General features: G+C 36.5%; 1 protein-coding gene across 2 annotated transcripts; it reads left to right on the forward strand.

The window, feature by feature from the left end:
- The first annotated feature begins 8,382 nt into the window (after positions 1–8,382).
- casp3a (caspase 3, apoptosis-related cysteine peptidase a) lies at positions 8,383–17,519 on the forward strand. 2 transcript variants are annotated; one of them, XM_067403862.1, is made up of 7 exons: positions 8,383–8,500; positions 9,018–9,217; positions 9,506–9,648; positions 14,566–14,694; positions 14,891–15,066; positions 15,163–15,280; positions 16,207–17,519. In XM_067403862.1, the coding sequence occupies exons 2-7, from the start codon at positions 9,174–9,176 to the stop codon at positions 16,434–16,436; spliced, it is 840 nt and encodes a 279-aa protein (XP_067259963.1). In that variant the 5' UTR covers positions 8,383–8,500; positions 9,018–9,173; the 3' UTR covers positions 16,437–17,519. The 2 variants fall into 2 exon arrangements, with proteins under 2 accessions (XP_067259963.1, XP_067259964.1); XM_067403863.1 differs by having other exon boundaries at positions 8,394–8,500; positions 9,021–9,217.
- Positions 17,520–19,664: the final 2,145 nt, after the last annotated feature.

Genomic DNA, 19,664 nt, shown 5'->3' on the forward strand with positions numbered 1-19,664 from the left:
TGCCCCTCCAACATCCCTAGGATACTAATTTTTTTGTGATAGCACTCAAAATGTAAAAAATATATAAACACTAAATTAGTTTATACGCGAATTACTAGAAACATTGTGTGGTTGTATTTTCTCGCATCCTTTTACAGTTCTCCCTCACAGACATGCTCAGCACTTCAGGTGCTCACTCACACCATGCTAGAATTGCCATAATTACAAGATTTCAACTTGTAAAAAGCATTCATGTCCTCATCCACATCCTTTTTCTAAGCAGTTTTCCAAGACACACCTTATCTGATCACTTCCCAAGACGGCCATTGACAATCACTTGAGCAGATGATGCAGCTCCTTTATAAATGCACTCTAGTCAATATTTAAACGCGCACACACCGTTAATACATTGCTACACGATCATGGAAAACTTGGAAATGTAGCTTGGAATTTTAAAAATGTGATTTCCAAGTCATGAAAAATCTTGAAAATTAATAAATTAAAAACTAAAAAAAATATATATATATAGATGTAACTATTATAGTAAAATATAAAATAGTTTTGCTAAGTTATGTTCAGCTCTAAAATATTCTATCAGCATATTGCGCTATTTGTTGAATAGTAGCCTATTATTTGATGTGATAACACCTTTCAGAATCTGCAAAATATCAATAATTTAAAAAATAAATAAGTGAGATCAAATTTTTTTTTTTTTTTTTTGGCACTGCAACAAAAATTTATTATTATGAGATGTTTACATATAGTCCACAATATATAATAAAACACGAAAAAGGAAAGAATCATGCAACCAGGTCTTCTAATGGTTTAAATTTCTTCAATGAACCAAGTTGTCTCCTTCCACTTTTAAATTTTACCATTCTTAAAGATTTAGAGTAAATCCAAAATTCTTTCTGCAAAACAGAAAACAATGGCTTTGTTTTAAGGAACTTACAGTAAATTAATATAACATGAATATAACATTTTCCCAAAATGAAAATATTGTTCAGTAGACATTGAATGTGTTCATCTTCCATTATTATACCAAAAGTTGTGTAATATTTAGAAAAAAGTAATCAAATTAATTGTAATTTTAAGCCATTCGTATCTTAGACCAAAATTCTCTAAACAGTCCAATTAAACAGTGGTACTAACTAAATAGTCAAAAAACAAATGTTTCAATTTCAGAATTATAGAAAGTACTTTTGTGATTAGCTAATATGAAATTTGAAGCGGTTATTAATCGGAAAAATCTGAAAAATGGAGGAAACTGTTTAGTAGTTAAAAGGGGGTAGGGGGATCATAAACCTATGAATCATAAATCATATTATGCTGCCCCACCAAGTTTTCGAAATGCCCCCCCAGTCACGCAATCCTAGAACCGGGCCTGGCATGTTGTAGTCCAGATTAAAATATAAAAATGTTTAGGTTTGAAAATAAATATCCTTTTAAGTCTTTTTTAAGTATTCAGTATTTGGTGCTGTGATGAACAACACTGAGATTACAAAAAAATGAATGGCTGTTTGAAGCATTTTAAAAACTTCACTAGCGCAGTTACTTTGTTTGCACGGTTTCCGTGGTAACCGCTGCACGCTGCTGTTCCATCAGCGCCCTCTGCTGTCAGAGAGTGAACACGCACTTTCATTCACCTCGTCTCCTTCACTGGTTCCGCCATGTACTTCTCGTGCACATTGGGATTGTTTACATCTGAGCGCGTGTTCTTTTGACGCAGAATACAGCGGTGTTGTGCATTTTATACGATTGATGGGTAAAATATTCTTAATTGCCTTATAAAAAATGTATAATTGGTAATAAATTATTATTTACGGTATTCTGAAGTGCCCACGATTACAATATCGTGCATATTCATTATCGCGATTTATCGCATTAATATCGGCACAAGTCTACTTGACACCCTTGCCCTTTAAGGCCCCCCAAGGGACCTGCCAATACACCAAAAGGAGCACCAGTGGCCACGGCATCCCCAGAGGAAGGACCAATGCCCTCCTCATCCTCACTGAATGAACAATGCAGTGTTTATTCAAAGAGCACATCTAAGCACAATGTAGGTAAACTCAACCAAGAGATTCAGGTTTGTGTTTACAAAGCCTCGTATGTTTAATTTGCTGATTTGGAATGGGACGTTCCTTACATCCCGGTTGCAATGTAATCTGCAGAAAAAATCTCCACCTCTAATGGACAGGCTAACAGCGTTGAGAGTTGTGGCTCAGCACCCTGTCAACCCTAAGACTGGTCTTTTGCCCTTTTTAATGATGGAAACAAAGGCAAATGTCACTATTTAAGGCATTGTGCCTTCAAGCTATAAACAATGGTTTCATTAAAATAACAATTACACTGACTTTTCTTATTGTCACTACTCGCATAAATGATGTTTAAGCTGAATGCTTTCTTGGCTCAGTCATAGCAGCATTAGTACATGAAAATGGGTTAAAATAAGGCTTGAAACTTTATCTTCAAACAAATTATCAGTGGAAAAAGTGCTGGTTGATCTGTGCAGGCTATGAAGTCCCAGTGAGTGCAGCTCATGAGAGAGATGAAGGAAGCTGCTTTTGCCAGTCTCAGGGCTTCAGTAACAGAGATCAGGGCAGTCTCAGTTAAGTGGCCACTCTTGAAGCCAGATTGGTTGTTGTCCAGGAGATGAGTAGACAGTTGGTTGAAAACATCTCTCTCAAGTGTCTTTGCGATTAATGGAAGAAGGCATACCGGTCAGTAATTTTCTAAAAGTGCTGGATTTAGAGATTTAGAGCTGGTTTCTTAAGCATTGGGGTTATCCTAGCCTGCTTAAATGCCATGGGAATTGTACCAATGTGAGAAGAAGTGTTAATAATGTAAGTGCAGGTACAATAAGAAGAGATGGCCTGAAGATGTTATCTGACACTACACTGAAACATCGTCACGAGACAGTAGGACTGGACAATATGACCTGTAAATATGCTTGACTGTTAAAGGTGAGATATTGTTTCTTAAAGGGCACCTATTATGCAAAATTCACTTTTACATGCTGTTTGACCATAAATGTGTGTTGGCAGTGTGTGAGCAAAACCACCCTAAAATGAGAAAAATCCACCCAGTGGTTTTTTTACAATCTCAATAATTCATAAGCACTGTCTCAGAACGCCCTGTTCTAAGATTGCTCTCACTGTGACGTAGAATTGCGCTAAGCCCCACCCACGTGGTTTGATTGACAATCTGGTTTTGGCATAGACCCCACCGTCGGTGATCTGTCAACCATCCTCCGTTGTTTCAACGACAGCCGGTAATGTCTCCTAAGAAACATAAGTGTTCTGTTGTGGGATGTAATAATGAACATAGTAGTTTTCACTTACTTCCGACATCAGAGCCACTGAAAACACAGTGGGTGGATTTTATTTACGAAGGAAAGCCGCCACTCAAAATTCCAAAATACGTTTATGTTTGCGCGAATCATTTTTTGACTGACTGTTTTGAGAACGAAGGTCAATTCAAAGTAGGTCTTGCTTCAAAGTTAATCCTCAAGTGTGGATCGTTGCCTACTGTTCGCGATCCAACGTCACCTCCAGAAGAAGTAAGTGTATTTAATGTTTTTTGAGCAAATAGTCATTTCAGTCGATGTCAGCCAATTCAATAACAAATGCGTCTAAAGTTGTCGTCGTCGTAGAATGTCTGTGTATATAATTAAACCTTGTTTGTATAGTGTGTATCGAACGTACTTAGCAAACGTTATCACAGTATTTGTGTTTGTAGTTTCAAAAAATTGCGCGAACGTTATCACTGTGTGTGTGTGTGTGTGTGTGTGTGTGTGTGTGTGTGTGTGTGTGTGTGTGTGTGTGTGTGTGTGTGTGTGTGTTGCACATCCATAATTGCAAAGGGGATGCGATTAAAACTCTATAAGTACATAAATGTATCAAATAACCATTCAGAGACGTCCTGCTCCATTCTCAATTATGTTTCTTCTGCCGGAGTCTCTTCATCATCTGGGTCTGATTCCGGTTCAAACATGTACGGCTGAATGCCATACAAAACAGCGGGGCTCTCACTCTCAGCCATTCTGCTTCTACCGACTGGTTATTGCCATAGGTATAAAAGTTACGCCCTCATCCAAAGGCAGGGCGGGGATATGCAGCTCATTTATATTTAAGGTGGTACACACCAAAACAGCTCTTTTTAAAACAGGCCCCAAAAATGACATTTTCAAATGGTTATAATAAATTAACTGTGGGGTATTTTGTGCTGAAACTTCACAAATACATTCTGGGGACACCCAAGACCAATATTACATCTTGTAAAAAGGGGCATAATAGGTGCCCTTTAATGAAAGAGTGACATAAAATAACTGTTGAAATGAAAGTTATTTTATGTAACATTTCTTACAGATTTCTGCTCATTGTAAATCAGATACAGAAATTAGCACAGTAGCAGTAGATTTATTTGAATGTGTTAATGAGCAATTGTGTGTGTGTGAATTAGTCATACCTTCTCTATTCATTATGAAACTGTGGGTAAGCACTTACTTCAAAAGTAGAAAATGCTATAACTTGAGTTTCTAAGCTACTTTAGTGATAAATCACAGAACAGCGTTGATGAGTTTCTGTGCTCCTCTCTGTGCAGCTACTGTCTGTATGAGTGTTCATGCGCCACAATGCATCAACTCAAGTAGCTCAATTTAATGAAACACATTCGATGGTCTGAAATTGCTTGAATTTCCAAACTGACAAGCCTTAAAACACATACAGTTGACAAAGTTTAGTGGATACGCAAGTGATCTCAATTCAGGGCTCGCCGCTCAGTGTTGTCTGTATTGACTCTGCGTTTGAGCTCGCCTCCATGATGCTTCCATACCACTGACTGGACGGGGTGAAATCACATAGCTACACATGAGTTAGTATGTTTTCAAAGGAAAAGTATTAACAGCATTAAAAAACAAAAAACAAAATAACCGAAAATAACCGGAAAATTACATCGGTTAGAGGTTCTGAATTTCGGTTTTGATTACTTTTAGATTTATCGTCCTGCCCTACGAGACATCACCAAAAAATGTCAAATACATAGGATCAAGAATTCAAAACAAATTAATAGCATGCTGTGAAGCTGAGATTCAGGAGAACATAGTTAAGGAAATTAAAAAGCCAGGTTTTTCACAGTCCTTGCTGATGAAACAGTGGATGTGAGCAGGACCAAACAACTGTCTGTCTGCATTTGCTACATAAGCCATAACAATGAAGCCGAAATAAGCGAAGAGTTCTTGGGTTTCTGTCTCCTTGTCAAACAAGATGCTGCATCTATTACAGAACAGTATGTCACAGTTGGAGAAGTGGGGTCTGGAGATTGAATATCCCAGAGGGCAGGGCTATGATTGAGCCAGAACAATGAGTGGACATGTGAATGGAGTACGACAACGCATCAGAGAGCTTCAGCCATAGGCACTATTCACACATTGCTGAAGACTCAATCTATTCTACCCTTTTTATTGACCATGTGTCAAGCCAAGTAAGCAACAGGTTTGTGGAAAACTCTGAGCCAGCAATGCTTGCTGCATACCTAATACATTCAGCTTTGTCCAGACATAAAAGTAAGAAATGATGGTGTCATGGTACAGAGAAGACCTCCTTCAGCCAGATTCCACTGACCAGGAGATTGACAGATGGAAGGTAAAGAACCAACTTCAAACAGTACTGGCATCAACAGCAAAAGGCATGCAGTACATACCCCATCATATCTACCTCACACTACCAGTGACCACCTGTTCATGTGAGAGGTCGTTCTCTGCAATGAGGTGGCTGAAAACCTGGCTACAATCCAGCATGGGAAATGACAGGCTATCAGGACTTGCAATGATGCATGTACATAAAAACAGAGCAGTGGATCCTTAAGTGCTGCTTTTGACACTATCGATCATACCATTCTTTTAAAAAGACTTGAAAACTATATTGGCATTAGTGGAATTGCTTTGGCATGGTTCAAATCGTACTTATCTGACCGTTAAGTGTCTGTAGTAGTTAATGAAGAGATGTCGTATCGATCACAGGTTCAATATGGAGTACCACAAGGCTCAGTACTAGGACCGTTGCTTTTCACTCTGTACATGCTGCCCTTAGGAGAGATAATTAGGAAGCATGGTGTTAGTTTTCACTGCTACGCTGACGATACTCAGCTCTATATTTCCTCGCGCCCTGACGAAACCTACAAATTCACAAAACTAACAGAATGCATAGCTGACATTAAAAACTGGATGACAATAAATTTCTTATTATTAAATTCAGAAAAAACTGATATCCTAATCTTTGGACCAAAAACTTCCTCACGAAAAAACCTTGAATACTCATTAACACTTGACGGGTGCTCCATTAAATCTTCGTCCTCAGTTAGGAACTTGGGTGTGCTCTTTGATACCAATCTTTCATTTGAAAGTCATGTTTCTAGTATCTGTAAAACCGCCTTCTTCCATCTAAAAAATATATCTAAATTACGACATATGCTCTCAATGACAAATGCGGAACAGTTGGTTCATGCATTCATGACCTCAGATTATTGTAACGCTCTACTGGGTGGTTGTTCTGCTCGGCTTTTAAACAGACTACAGTTGGTCCAAAATGCGGCAGCTAGAGTTCTTACTAGAACCAGAAAGTATGACCATATTAGCCCAGTTCTGTCAACATTACATTGGCTCCCTATTAAACATCATATAGATTTTAAAATCTTTCTACTTACTTATAAAGCTCTAAATGGTTTAGCTCACCAGTACCTAAGTGAGCTCTTAATGCATTATAGTCCTTCACGTTTATTGCGATCTCAGAATTCAGGCCAATTGATAATACCCAGAATATCAAAATCAACTGAAGGCGGCAGATCCTTTTCCTATTTAGCACCTAAACTCTGGAACAATCTTCCTAGCATTGTTCGGGAAGCAGACACACTCTGTCAGTTTAAATCTAGACTAAAAACACATCTCTTTGCTCTTGCATACACATAACACATTATCAATACATTAACATTTTTCAAATCCGTTAAAGGATTGTTACGCTGCAATAATTAGGTCGGCCGGAACCGAGAACATTTCCTATAACACTACATATACCTGTACATCAGAATAAGAATGGCATCTCCGCTAATATCTGTCTCTCTGCTTATCCTGAGGTTTGCCGGGTGCTGGATCCAGGCCGTATCCAGATCAGATGGAGAACCTGTGTCTGGACCTGACTACAACGTAGCCCAGGAGACAATGGGCCTACAGATCCAGTTCTGGCTGCATCTATAATTCAGATTTTTAATCCCCGTATCCGCTTACATATATTTATATATAATCTATTTTTAATCTCTGTAATAAAAATGTATAATTCAGATTTTGATCTCCATATCCATTTACATATATTATATATATCTTCCAAGGGTTTTTTTCCCTCCTAGGACTTTTTTTCCCAGTGCTAGCACGCTTGTTTTTCTCCTAGGGTTTTTTTCCACCCCTGGGAGTCAGCCGACATTGGCTTAATGTAGCACCATCTTGTATATGTTACATATTACCACGCTTGGTTGTACAGCTTATTTTTAACCACTTCCCTTTTTTTCTGTGCTTCTAATATGTACAGCTGCTTTGAAACAATTACCAATTGTAAAAGCGCTATATAAATAAATTTGACTTGACTTGACTTAAAAAGTTCTCAAGCGCTGGGATGCCTCTGGACTAGAGGTCTGCTACAAGACCCGAGCCCGTTGGGTCCCGAAGAACTTGCGGGTTTTGGGTTGGGTTAAGGTTTCATGAAGGGTCAGGTTTGTAACCAAGTAAATCTATATGGTCTTTATAAGGTTTGTGTGCCATCTGCTGGAGTTTTGGGAGCACATTTATATATAATTTAGATATTAACAGAACAGTTTTGCGCATACGCTCCCACTGGCATGCTCTTTCAGTCACAAAACACAGAACCACAATGCAATGTACATTGTGCAGGAATGATTTCTCCCAAAATAACCAAGGCTAAACAAATGGCAGGGGTATAAGACAGGGATTTTGAGCTCGATGTTCACTTTCCTGCAGGGTTTTGCTCCAACCCTAATCAAACACACCTTAACAATCTAATCAAGATGTTCAGGCAGGTGAGTTTCATCAAGGTTGGAGCTAAAAAAGTAGACCTCAGCTAGCAAGATAGATAGATAATGTTTAGAATTAATGTTATATTTAAATTATTTATTTCCAAATTATAAGCATTATACTATTGGTCTTAAACTCCAATACTTAGTATAAAAAGACTATATTTTAGGACATAACTGATAAAGGCCTAAATGTGTAACTCTTACCTCAGCGGCTCCTGTTCATGTGGCAGAATGTGTGTGTATAGAAGCCATCTATCCAGCAGAGGGCGATATTGTAGCGCAATAGCCAAGCGCAAGGGCTTCGCGGTAGTGTAGTTCCACCAATCCCGTAGAGACAGAGGTGTAGCATGAGCACACTTCCTGGATGCGGAGTAACCGCTTTGTCGTCGGAATTTTGTTCATTATAAGCTGTCAATTACAGGACATTCTCCGATATTTGGTAAGCATCTACTATATTGTTTCCCAAAAGTAAAGTTTTAGGCGTTGTGTTTTTGTTGGTCTTTACTTGTAATCCGTTTACACGCACAAAAGCAGACAAAGAAACGCCATGCATACAGATGGATAATTGTATTATAATTATTACATATATTGAATAGACTTAAAATCTTGGATTTACTTGTTCACTGGAGTAACTTAGTTAATTTAATAGGCAATCATTCTTTGCCATAATATATTATTTCTCAAATGTATTTTTGTTTTTCATGCATTAGCAGGGCAAGCGGAACTTGACCTTCTTTACAAAAGCTGTGTCTTAAAACCTTCACACCTTGATCGTGTTGTTTGGCACTTTGTCAATGTGCACGTTTACTCAAAATACGCTGTCAAGGAAGACAGCTCGCTTGGTTTTGACACACAACCTTTATGTTAATGTATCATGCACCTTGCTTAGTTGATTTGCATGTATAAATTGTTAATAAAGTACACAATCCCACGCCTTATTTCTATTTTTTTCTTAGCAGCTTCCCATTGGCTGGCTGTGCGAGTCAACAAACAACAAAGACATTTCATCCGGCAAGACAGTGCAGTGATCTGTCTGCTGAGAGCCCAGTTACACTTTCTAGTGAAGAAGAAACCTTTTTTTATCTTTAAGAGTGATCGTTAAACGTTTAGAGATGAACGGAGACTGCGTGGACGCGCGGCGCGGGGATACAACAGTGTAAGATGATCATGACTACTGTTTCTATGCAGGTTTCAGAAGTGATTGACAGTTCAAAAACAGTATTGAATTCCCTAACACTTGCTTTTTGTTTGCCATAGTGTTTAAATGGTTTGATTCTGCTGGTTTATTTTGGCATTTAGGCTTAATAACGTGAAGAGATGTATTAATGTGTATTATTAATTTATTATTATTATTATGTTAAATCCATTAATTTCTATGAACATTTTATATTAACTGCAGTAAACTTTAATCTAAATTATTCATGCATGTAATCTGTTTGTCCAGTGCTGGTTTTGATGGGGCATCTGGACTGAAGACTATGCAGGTGGATGCTAAGCCTCAGTCACATGACTTCAGATACAGCCTAAACTACCCCAACATTGGGCACTGCATCATCATCAACAACAAAAACTTTGATCGCAATACAGGTAACACTTGTTTTGTGCTGTTGACGGTGTCATTCGTCTTGTTTTTATGAAAAGTTGTCAATTTGAATGCTCATCAAACTCAGATCATTGTTGAAATGCATTCATCTTTTCATCTTTGTTCCTTATGAACGGAACGGTGAACAAATTTAGTTCTTTAATTTTTATATTAAAGCAATGACTGATGATACAGATGAAGATGATTTATTAATGTTATGGCATATACAGTAAACAAAATAAATAAATATAATAATAATAAATTAATTTCATATGTACATGTAGGGTAATATACATGTTTATTATGTAATAAGAATATGTAAGTGTAATCCTTACAAGAACCTCAAATGAATATCTGTCATACTTTCATACTTTTTTATAAATCGCGTACCTCCAAAAACACTATTTTTCAGGAAAAGGAAAAAAATACCATATTTTTTAAACACTGCTGTCAAAGTTGATATTGTGGCTTTATATGTGGTCAAACACACTTGCACATGTCATATTTTTACCATTTTACCAGAATCAAGCTCAAATGGATTTAGGAGCAACATCTCATTTGTTTTCATCAACTTACAGGTTATAAAGTTAACTTTAGCTATGTGGGCACTTTTTTCTGTCATTTGGCCAAAATCTTGTGTTATTAAAGACAAAGTGCTATGTACATGCTATTTAAGACAGTACTGGCTATGTCTCAATGACAAATGGTATACTCTTTCCTGCTTCTCAAATATATAAAACATTAGCCTTTATATAGAGAGTGTTTCTTGAATAAAAGAAAGCTCAAAGTCAAAGAACCAGTTAATTTGCCCTTGCATTGCAAGCAAGCAGAGAGGGTCCAAACTGTGTGCAGCACTTAAATCACAATAGACCTCTTTGGAGCAGACGTCACAATTACGTCACTTGCAGCTGCGCATGCATAGTGGTTGCAGAAAAATAGCGGTAGCAATTGGAGGAAAATGTGCAAAATCCACAGAATAAGAGAACAACGTTTTGTTGTGCCTCTGGATGTTGGAATCGGAATGCAAAAAAATATAGTCTTCATTTTTAAAGAAAACCATCGTTGAAAACGTCCTTTGAAGCTAAACGGAGACGTAAAAAACGTCATTGCTGTTTGCAAACACCAAATTGGTCTATAGAGTGTAACAGTAGGGGTTCAGAAGTAAAAAGCTATGTTGTTAATCCATGGTATTTGCTTTTGCTGAAGCTGTCAGCCATTAACAGTGGAATTCCTGGTGAATAATACATTACCCATTATGCTGTACAGAAAATTACCCACCAATCAGAGAGTCAAAAAATAAAACCCAAAATGCTCCAAAATAACTCTTTAGCTCTGCCTTCTCCCATGAAGCACTGCAAATGACGTAATCGAGTCTCTTTCAAAATACTGCATAATTAAATAAAAAATGATAGAGAAATATAAAACACACTGTATAAAAAAACAATATATTTGTTTATTGCAAAATATGCATATAATGACTATGCTGACAATGACTTAACGGTTTTAGTGAGGGGAAAGAACTACAATCCCATGAATCATTGCAAACAGCATAATTAAATAAAAAAAATATTTAAAAAAACATAATAAAATTAAGTAATAAGCCTTATTACCTTATTGCTTTTATAAAACGGTTACCACACAATACAAATATTAAAAACAAAAATATGTATCAATGCAACTTTCAAGTAAACTTTCACTAAAAGCTTTTCTTCCGCCTGAAAAAATAGTAACTGACCGTGAACAGGAACAGCAGTTAAATTATTACGCCATTAGATGGAGGCAAATACTGTTTTTATGAGTGTGTCAGTCAGTAGCGAAGACTTTTACATTGAAAAGACTGAATTGTAGTGAACACGGAACAAGACGCAACTGACAAATGCTTTGAGTAATGCTGTCAGTCATGGGAAAACCCCTTAACCAGTGGTGTCGTCTACGTGATATGCAGGTATATGCCGTATACCCACTAGGAAAGGTCAAGGATTTCCGTATACCTACTTAAAAAAGTTTGAGGATACGTAACTATCCAATAAATCTAGCTTTGTACTTTGTTGCTTTTGGCGCTCTTTAATGTGGCGTGACAGATCGCTGTAGCGCAGCTCAGTTTAAGAGAAGTGGCAACCTGAAGCAAAGTGAACTGATCCTCTCCTGCGCTTTAATACCAGTTACAGCATGAAATAAACATGAATGAACATCTGAAGATATGTTGAAAGATACAGTACAACTTACCAAAATCCGTATCATGTCTCAGCGTTTCAACCGCAGAAAGACGTTAACAAGGTCACGTAACGTCACATTTACCTCAGAACAAACATATTCAGTGACCATAAACTCGTTAGTCAGCTAGAAAAAAATTTACTCTAGAGAGGCGCATTTAGCTAAATATATGCACCATATTACATATTAATTATAATTTTTAATGTCCTTCGATAGCCTTTATAATGTTTGAACAAATCTGTCAGATTCAAATTGACAGCCACCATTTAAATGTTTATATTTCAAAAAACGATTTCGAGTAGAAATACTTTTAAAGTTAGTGGGGCTATTATAACTATTATTATTTTCTTAATATAAAAACTTCCTTGTGTAATTTAAGTTTGTATACAAATCAATTCCTTTTAACCTTCAATATTAATGTAATAGGTTACCAACTGATTCCCATGTATATTTTACAGCATTTGTTGAGAGATATTTTTTTATCTTGAGAAAATGTGCCATGTACTGTACCTGATATCTCAAAATAACTGAGATCAAATTGCAAGCTTGTGAATCGAAATGCATAACTATTATGACAGGAAGGAAATGGTGCAAAACAGAAAACAAAGTCCAAACAGGGTGATATTGTGACATACTGATAAGCCTCATCTTTCCAATACTGTTAATAAAAGTTGCAACTTGGGCTAAGGTGATGATACACGGGGCAACTTTTTGAGCAATGTTGCTTGGGCATTTTCCCATTGAGAAGGGGCAACAAACGTCTATCGGGAAACTTTAGATCGAAATTTGTTGCCCATTCTCAATGGGAAAGTGTCCAGGCAACATTGCTCGGCAACATTGGTCAAAAAGTTGCTCCGTATATAATCATTACCTTTAAATGTGCATTAGAAATTGCCAGCTGATAAAACCTATGCTCCAGGGACCATATTCATATAACATCTGAGGCTAAATGAAGATCAAAACTGGCTGAGTTAGATGGTGATTGACACTAAACAGTAGAAAATCAGTCCAGTCTCTCCAGCTGTAAATGTCATTGGCTGTTAAAGTCTTGTGTTTCTTATAATAAATTGACAGTATAATAAACAAGCAGTCATTCAGAATGCTTTCAATTACATGTAGATTAGATCAGATGCATACTATGTGCATTAGTGAGTGTGGTGGTGCTTATGGGGTGTTGCTCTGGGACGGTTGAGTAAAGGCTGGAAGGGAACAATCACAGTTACTCACTACAAAAAACTAGACTACACTACTGCTCTTAACTGTTAAAAGGACAAGATAATACATACATTTAACGATAATACAGACATTTAAACAGATTTTTTAGTATGAACATAGGACTGAACTGAAGGAAAATGCTAAATCTGAATGCAGGTAATAAACTTGTTCAATCGATCTCTTTCTCACAACATTCTTCTACATAATACAGTAAGCTTCAATGAACAATATCAACTGAGAACATACAGTTTACGTTGCTAAGAGTGGTTACTAAGGGTGTTGTGTAGTGATACACAGAACCGTTGGGTACTGTGTATCACTTTTTTTTTCTGAATAAAACACAGCTATTGACCAGTCAGAATCAAGGACAGGAACTAACCATTAAAAAAAACTCTTTAACAAAGACTATTTAAAAATATTTATAAATATATTATAAAATCCCTATGGAAACTTTGAGTGGTGAAGTTATGCTAGCTTTTACTGACAGTTTGAGGATCCAATGAAGTTACAAGGTTTAGTCACAAGCCCTTTTAATACTTTTCATTGGTTAGATATTTGCAAAATCCACAGACAGACATAAAGGTACTAATACTGTACTAATGATTTAATTATTATTTTTTTTTTTTTTAAAGGACGACAAATGGATATACAAGGTTTCTGGCCAACATCAGAATTATGGTGGCCATACTGTGATTCACTAATATCAATAATCAATATGTTATGAATATATTGTGCATCTCTAGTCATAAAGGGATAGTTCACCCAAAAATGAAAATTTGATGTTTATCTGCTTACCCCCAGGGCATTCAAGATGTAGGTGACCTTGTTTCTTCAGTAGAACACAAATGATGATTTTTAACTGCAACCGTTTCCATCTATCAGTCAAATAATGCAGGTGAATGGGAACACAATCTATAAGAGTCAATAAAACTTGCATAGACAAGTCCAAATTAAACCCTGCGGCTCGTGACGACACATTGATGTCCTAAGACACGAAACGATCGGTTTGTTACCTCTAAAAGACCACTATGTCCAACTGCGTTCATCACTCGGTTAGTGAGGTCTGATCGTGCTCTGACAATCGCAGTGATGTCTGACGCTTATACTTCAATGAGTGCAAGACATCACTGTTGCTGTCAGAGCACGATCAGACCTCACTAACCGAGTGATGGACGCAGTTGGACATAGTGGTCAAACCGATCGTTTCGTGTCTTAGGACATCAATGTGTCGTCACGAGCCGCAGGGTTTAATTTGGATTTGTCTGTGAATGTTTATTTGACTTATTGTGTTCCCATTCACTCTTATTATTAGACTGACAGACAGCAACGGTTGGAGTTAAAAATCATCATTTGTGTTCTACTGAAGAAACAAAGTCACCTACATCTTGGATGCGCTGAGGGTAAGCAGATAAACTATCCCTTTAAACCTTTTTAAGTGATTTCTTATCTGCTAAATGTAATCGTGATGGTTACCTCTTCTTCACCTCCTACAGGCATGAACCAACGCAATGGCACTGATGTAGATGCAGGAAACGTAATGAATGTTTTTCGAAAGCTTGGATATACTGTGAAAGTTTACAATGACCAGACAGTAGCGCAGATTAAACAGGTTTTAACAGCAGGTATGGTGTTTTCATATTACACTCAGTCTGCACAAACCTTAAATGAATTCTTATATTCTGTCTCTCAACTCTGTTTAAATTTCACATTAATTTGAATCAGCTGCAAATACCCATATGTTACGTTATTTGATAGTGTTTTTTTAAAAAGCAATTTTAATTGTAACCAATTGTAACACGGCTGTTTGTTCTCTCACAGTTGCCCGTGACGACCACAGTCGCTGTGCTTCATTTGTGTGTGTGATGCTCAGTCATGGAGATGAGGGGGTGTTTTATGGCACTGATGCTTCTGTGGAATTAAAGAGCTTAACTAGCCTGTTCAGAGGAGACCGCTGCCCATCACTAGTGGGAAAGCCTAAACTTTTCTTCATACAGGTACATCCTGAATCTCTGCTGTCATCTTGTGTGTTCTGGGTTGATGTTTATAATGAGCTGGCTTGGAGTGCTCACATTCCGTTCTTGATTATCTAGGCTTGTAGAGGTACAGAGCTGGATCCTGGTGTGGAGACTGACAGCTGTAACATCTCAGATGGTCCAGTGAGGATCCCTGTGGAGGCAGACTTCCTCTATGCATACTCTACTGTACCAGGTGCAGACACACAAAGCACACAAACATTTCCTCTGAGTATCAGATATTCACAAACACAATGTATGTTCACTACCAAATTAGCATATTAGAATGATTTCTGAAGCATTATGTGGCATTGAATGCTGCTGAAAATAAGCTTTAAATCAGATGGCATGCAGTTGAACATATAAAACAGTTATTTTAAATTGTAATATTTGCACAATATTCCTTTTTTTCTGTATTTTTGTTAAATAAATGCAGTCTTGGTGATCTTATAAGAGTTTTCTTGCCTACAGTTGCACATGCACAAATGAAAACTAATGATAGTATTTCTTATTATTTTTAGGGCTCTCAGTTACAGGGTTGGTTCACCCAAAAATGAAAATTCTGTCATTAATTCACCCTCATGTCGTTTTACACCCGTAATACCTTTGTTCATCTTCAGAACACAAATTAAGATATTTTTCTTAATATCCGATGGCTCAGTGAGGCCTGCATTGCCAGCAAGACAATTAACACTTTTAATGCCCAGAAAGCTACTAAAGACATTTTTTTAAAAAAACATTCATGTGACTACAGTGGTTCAACCTTAATGTTATGAAGCGATGAGAATACTTTTTGTGTGCCTAAAATAACGACTTTATGACAATATCTAGTGATGGGCGATTTCAAAACACTGCTTTATGAAGCTTTTCAAATCTTTTGTTTCGAATCAGTGGTTCGGATCATCAAAGTCACGTGATTTCAGTAAACAAGGCTCCGTTACGTGATAAGTATTTCAAAATTTTTGGGTGAACTAACCCTTTATTTAGAAATTCTAATATAATTAATTGCATAATATGCTGGTTAATCGAATCTCAAGTAGGCATATATCAGTTTTTACTGAGAAAAGCCTCTAAATGAAGATAATTTGGAATGTTTCCTAATGAATTTCTTTCCTCTGCCAGGTTACTACTCCTGGAGAAACACTATGACCGGTTCATGGTTCATTCAGTCTCTTTGTGAAATGATAGCAAAGTATGGCAACGAACTAGAGCTCATGCAGATCATGACTAGGGTCAACCATAAAGTGGCGCTCGATTTTGAGTCGACCTCCAATATGCCTGGCTTTGATGCTAAGAAACAAATCCCCTGCATTGTCTCAATGCTCACCAAAGAGATGTACTTCTCTGGTTAAAGGTACAAGGGAACTTTTAGAGCTTCTCCAGCTTTTCTATGTAAATGTCTCAGGTGTAGGATATAGATTTATGGGTTGAGTTTAAAAGTATAAGACCCTTTTTTCACAGGGAAACTTTTCAGAGGAATTTCTTTTTTAAATCCACTTATTTACCATAAGCATTAGCTGGACATGCTCAGTTTGGGATTTCCCTGTCTCAGGACTGTTATTGTAAATGTATTTTTGGCATTTAATGTGTTGTATATGAAAGTAGGTGCTCACTTTTTTCCCCTCTTGTGACCATGTACCATTATGCTAATCACTTGCCTCTTGCCTCTGGTTTTCTAATCAAAATATAATAATAATAAAAAAAAACAATCACTAGTGGAAAGTCATGTTGGGATAAACTTGATAAACTTTAATATGTTATTGCACTAATTTGACTAAATGGGAATCATAGGTGGGTGTTAAATCAGTTAAAGCAATGGATGGTGAGATCCAAGATTCCTCTTAATCGAAGGGAAACCAGTGTGCCTATTTTAATGTGAAGAACAACAATCAGAACTATTCCAGGTGCTTCTCAGTGAACCATGTTAACAGATGTTGATAAAATATCTGAAATGCCATGTGTACTTTTCCACAGAGACACGATAAATGCATTATTTATAGACACAATTTGTTAAATCAGGTTAAGCTGTGGACAGTATCAGTGACATCTGGTCCTCTGTCACAGAAAAATGTGTACATTTTGGTCTAAAAGTTGAAGTCTGTGGGCCAAACAACTGTGAATACCATCACAAGTGCATAAATGTCATCACACTTTTTGTGGTAATGGTCAACATCCTATACTACCATAGTGCTATACATCCTATACTACTTCATTTGAATATAACCTGGATTGTATCATTCAGTATGGTTCTTAACATAAGCACATGCATGTAGCGTCAGTCACCTGAAAAGAAAAAAAACCCCACTCATGTAGAATTCATGCATGCAAAAGTGTATGTTTATTTTCTAATGTATGCGGGCGTGAAAAATGTTTTTCATGTTTATTCTACAATGTGTATAATGTATGCTTTTTCTGTGTGTAATTAAATAGCTGTAGTGCACTGGATGATTGGTCAATGTATTTCATTGAGATTCTGAGAGGTGGTGTTACCGATGTTTCAAAATGATTTATGAGCAGGCATTTTTGAAGACATTTTAAAATGTTATATTAATCAACTGATTGTTGGAAACTATAGAGATGTCTCTCCGAAGAACAATCACATCTATGGTGGGTGTTTGTTGGCTCTTATTACCATTTTTTAATATTTCTATAGGTTGCAAAAAACATGTTTTTCTGCTCCCAGTATCTACATAGTAAGGTGTAGGACACCGATTGCCAGTGAAACCAGTTTCTTGAATTACAAGAAGGGTGTTTGCATTTAGAAAGTTTGTTCAGGTGTATCAATCACCTTAAGCACAGGTAAGAGTAAGTGACTACAGAAATGTAAACTAAAAAGGAGTTTCTCATCCATCCATTCATTCAACCATATGCCATATAATTGGCTTTTCAGTTTCATTCGTGAAAGTAATTAGTCATTTGCCTTGGACTCTTAGTATCAGGCCATAGAGTAGTCCTTTATGGTAGACTTTATATTATCATGGAATCTTTCCCCACATATTATTTGTGTAATATAAAATAGCACCAATGAAAGATTTTTTTAAAGGTGTCCTAGATTCAAAAATTTAATTTACCTCGGCATAGTTAAATAACAAGAGTTCAGTACATGGAAATGACATACAGTGAGTCTCAAACTCCATTGTTTCCTTCTTCTGTAAATCTAATTTGTTTAAAAGACCTCAGAAGAACAGGCGAATCTCGACATAACACCGACTGTTACGTAACATGAAGGGCATTACACAAGGGCAGCCAGTATTAACGTCTGGATGTGCAGAGCTGAATCAACAGACTAGGTAAGCAAGCAAGAACAATAGTGAAAAATGGCAGATGGAGCAATAATAATTGACTTGATTCTTGATAACATGATATTTTTAGTGATATTTGTAAATTGTCTTTCTAAATGTTTCGTTAGCATGTTGCTAATGTACTGTTAAATGTGGTTAAAGTTACCATAGTTTCTTACTGTATTCACGGAGACAAGAGCCGTCGCTATTTTCATTTTTAAACACTTGCAGTCTGTATAATTCATAAACACAACTTCATTCTTTATAAATCTCTCCAACAGTGTAGCATTAGCCGTTAGCCACGGAGCACTATCAAACTCATTCAGAATCAATGTAAACATCAAAATAAACACTGTACTTACACGTTTAGACATGCTGCATGACGAACACTTTGTAAAGATCCATTTTGAGGGTTATATTAGCTGTTTGAACTTTTTTTTATGTTAAGGCAAGCACGAGCTCTTGGGGAGTGGAGCACCAGATTTAAAGGGCCACACACCCTGAATCGGCTCGTTTCTAATGATGCCCCAAAATAGGCAGTTAAAAAAATGAATAAAAAAAAAAAACTATGGGGTATTTTGAGCTGAAACTTCAGACACATTCAGGGAACACCTTAGACTTATATTACATCTTCTAAAAAAAAGTTCTAGGGCACCTTTAAAAAAAATAAAAATTATGACTCAAGTATTGTTTGTCTTTTCAAAAGTACAGTGTTAATATTTCATGTTTTCTTTGAATTCATATCAGGTCGCATTAGACTTTTGCACTGTCCGTCATTTTGATAGACAGGATAGTAAAAATTTCGACATAATCAATTACCTGTCATTTTCATTTTTAGATTAAAAAAATAAATAAAATCAATCTACAATGCTTAATGCTTAATATTGCTCTTCTCACTAATTTTTTAATGCGACATTTGTGACAACAATGTACTAAAAACTGAAACGTTTTAACTTTGAATATTATTATTTATAACAGTATAGTTTTCAAAAACTTGCATTTTGTAACCTGTTTTCAAAAGTTTGCATTTTCATGTCCCCAAAACGCTTTTGTTGAGTAAATAAACGGCCAAAATGCATAAGTTTTTCATTTTAATTGAAAAGTGTTGTGTAAATGGCCCCTAAAATCATTCCCACTCTGTGAACAAGAAATGCAGTTGTGCTTTAATAATTATATTACAACAAACACCTGCAAATAGATGTAATATAATATACAGGTGTTTGATGAATAATTCCCAATGATCCTTCCTTGAGGAAATATATTAACACAAATCTATTGTGCAACTCATATTTTCTAAAT

The sequence above is a fragment of the Chanodichthys erythropterus genome, chromosome 12 (genome assembly GCF_024489055.1).
Source record: "Chanodichthys erythropterus isolate Z2021 chromosome 12, ASM2448905v1, whole genome shotgun sequence".
Classification (NCBI taxonomy): domain Eukaryota; kingdom Metazoa; phylum Chordata; class Actinopteri; order Cypriniformes; family Xenocyprididae; genus Chanodichthys; species Chanodichthys erythropterus.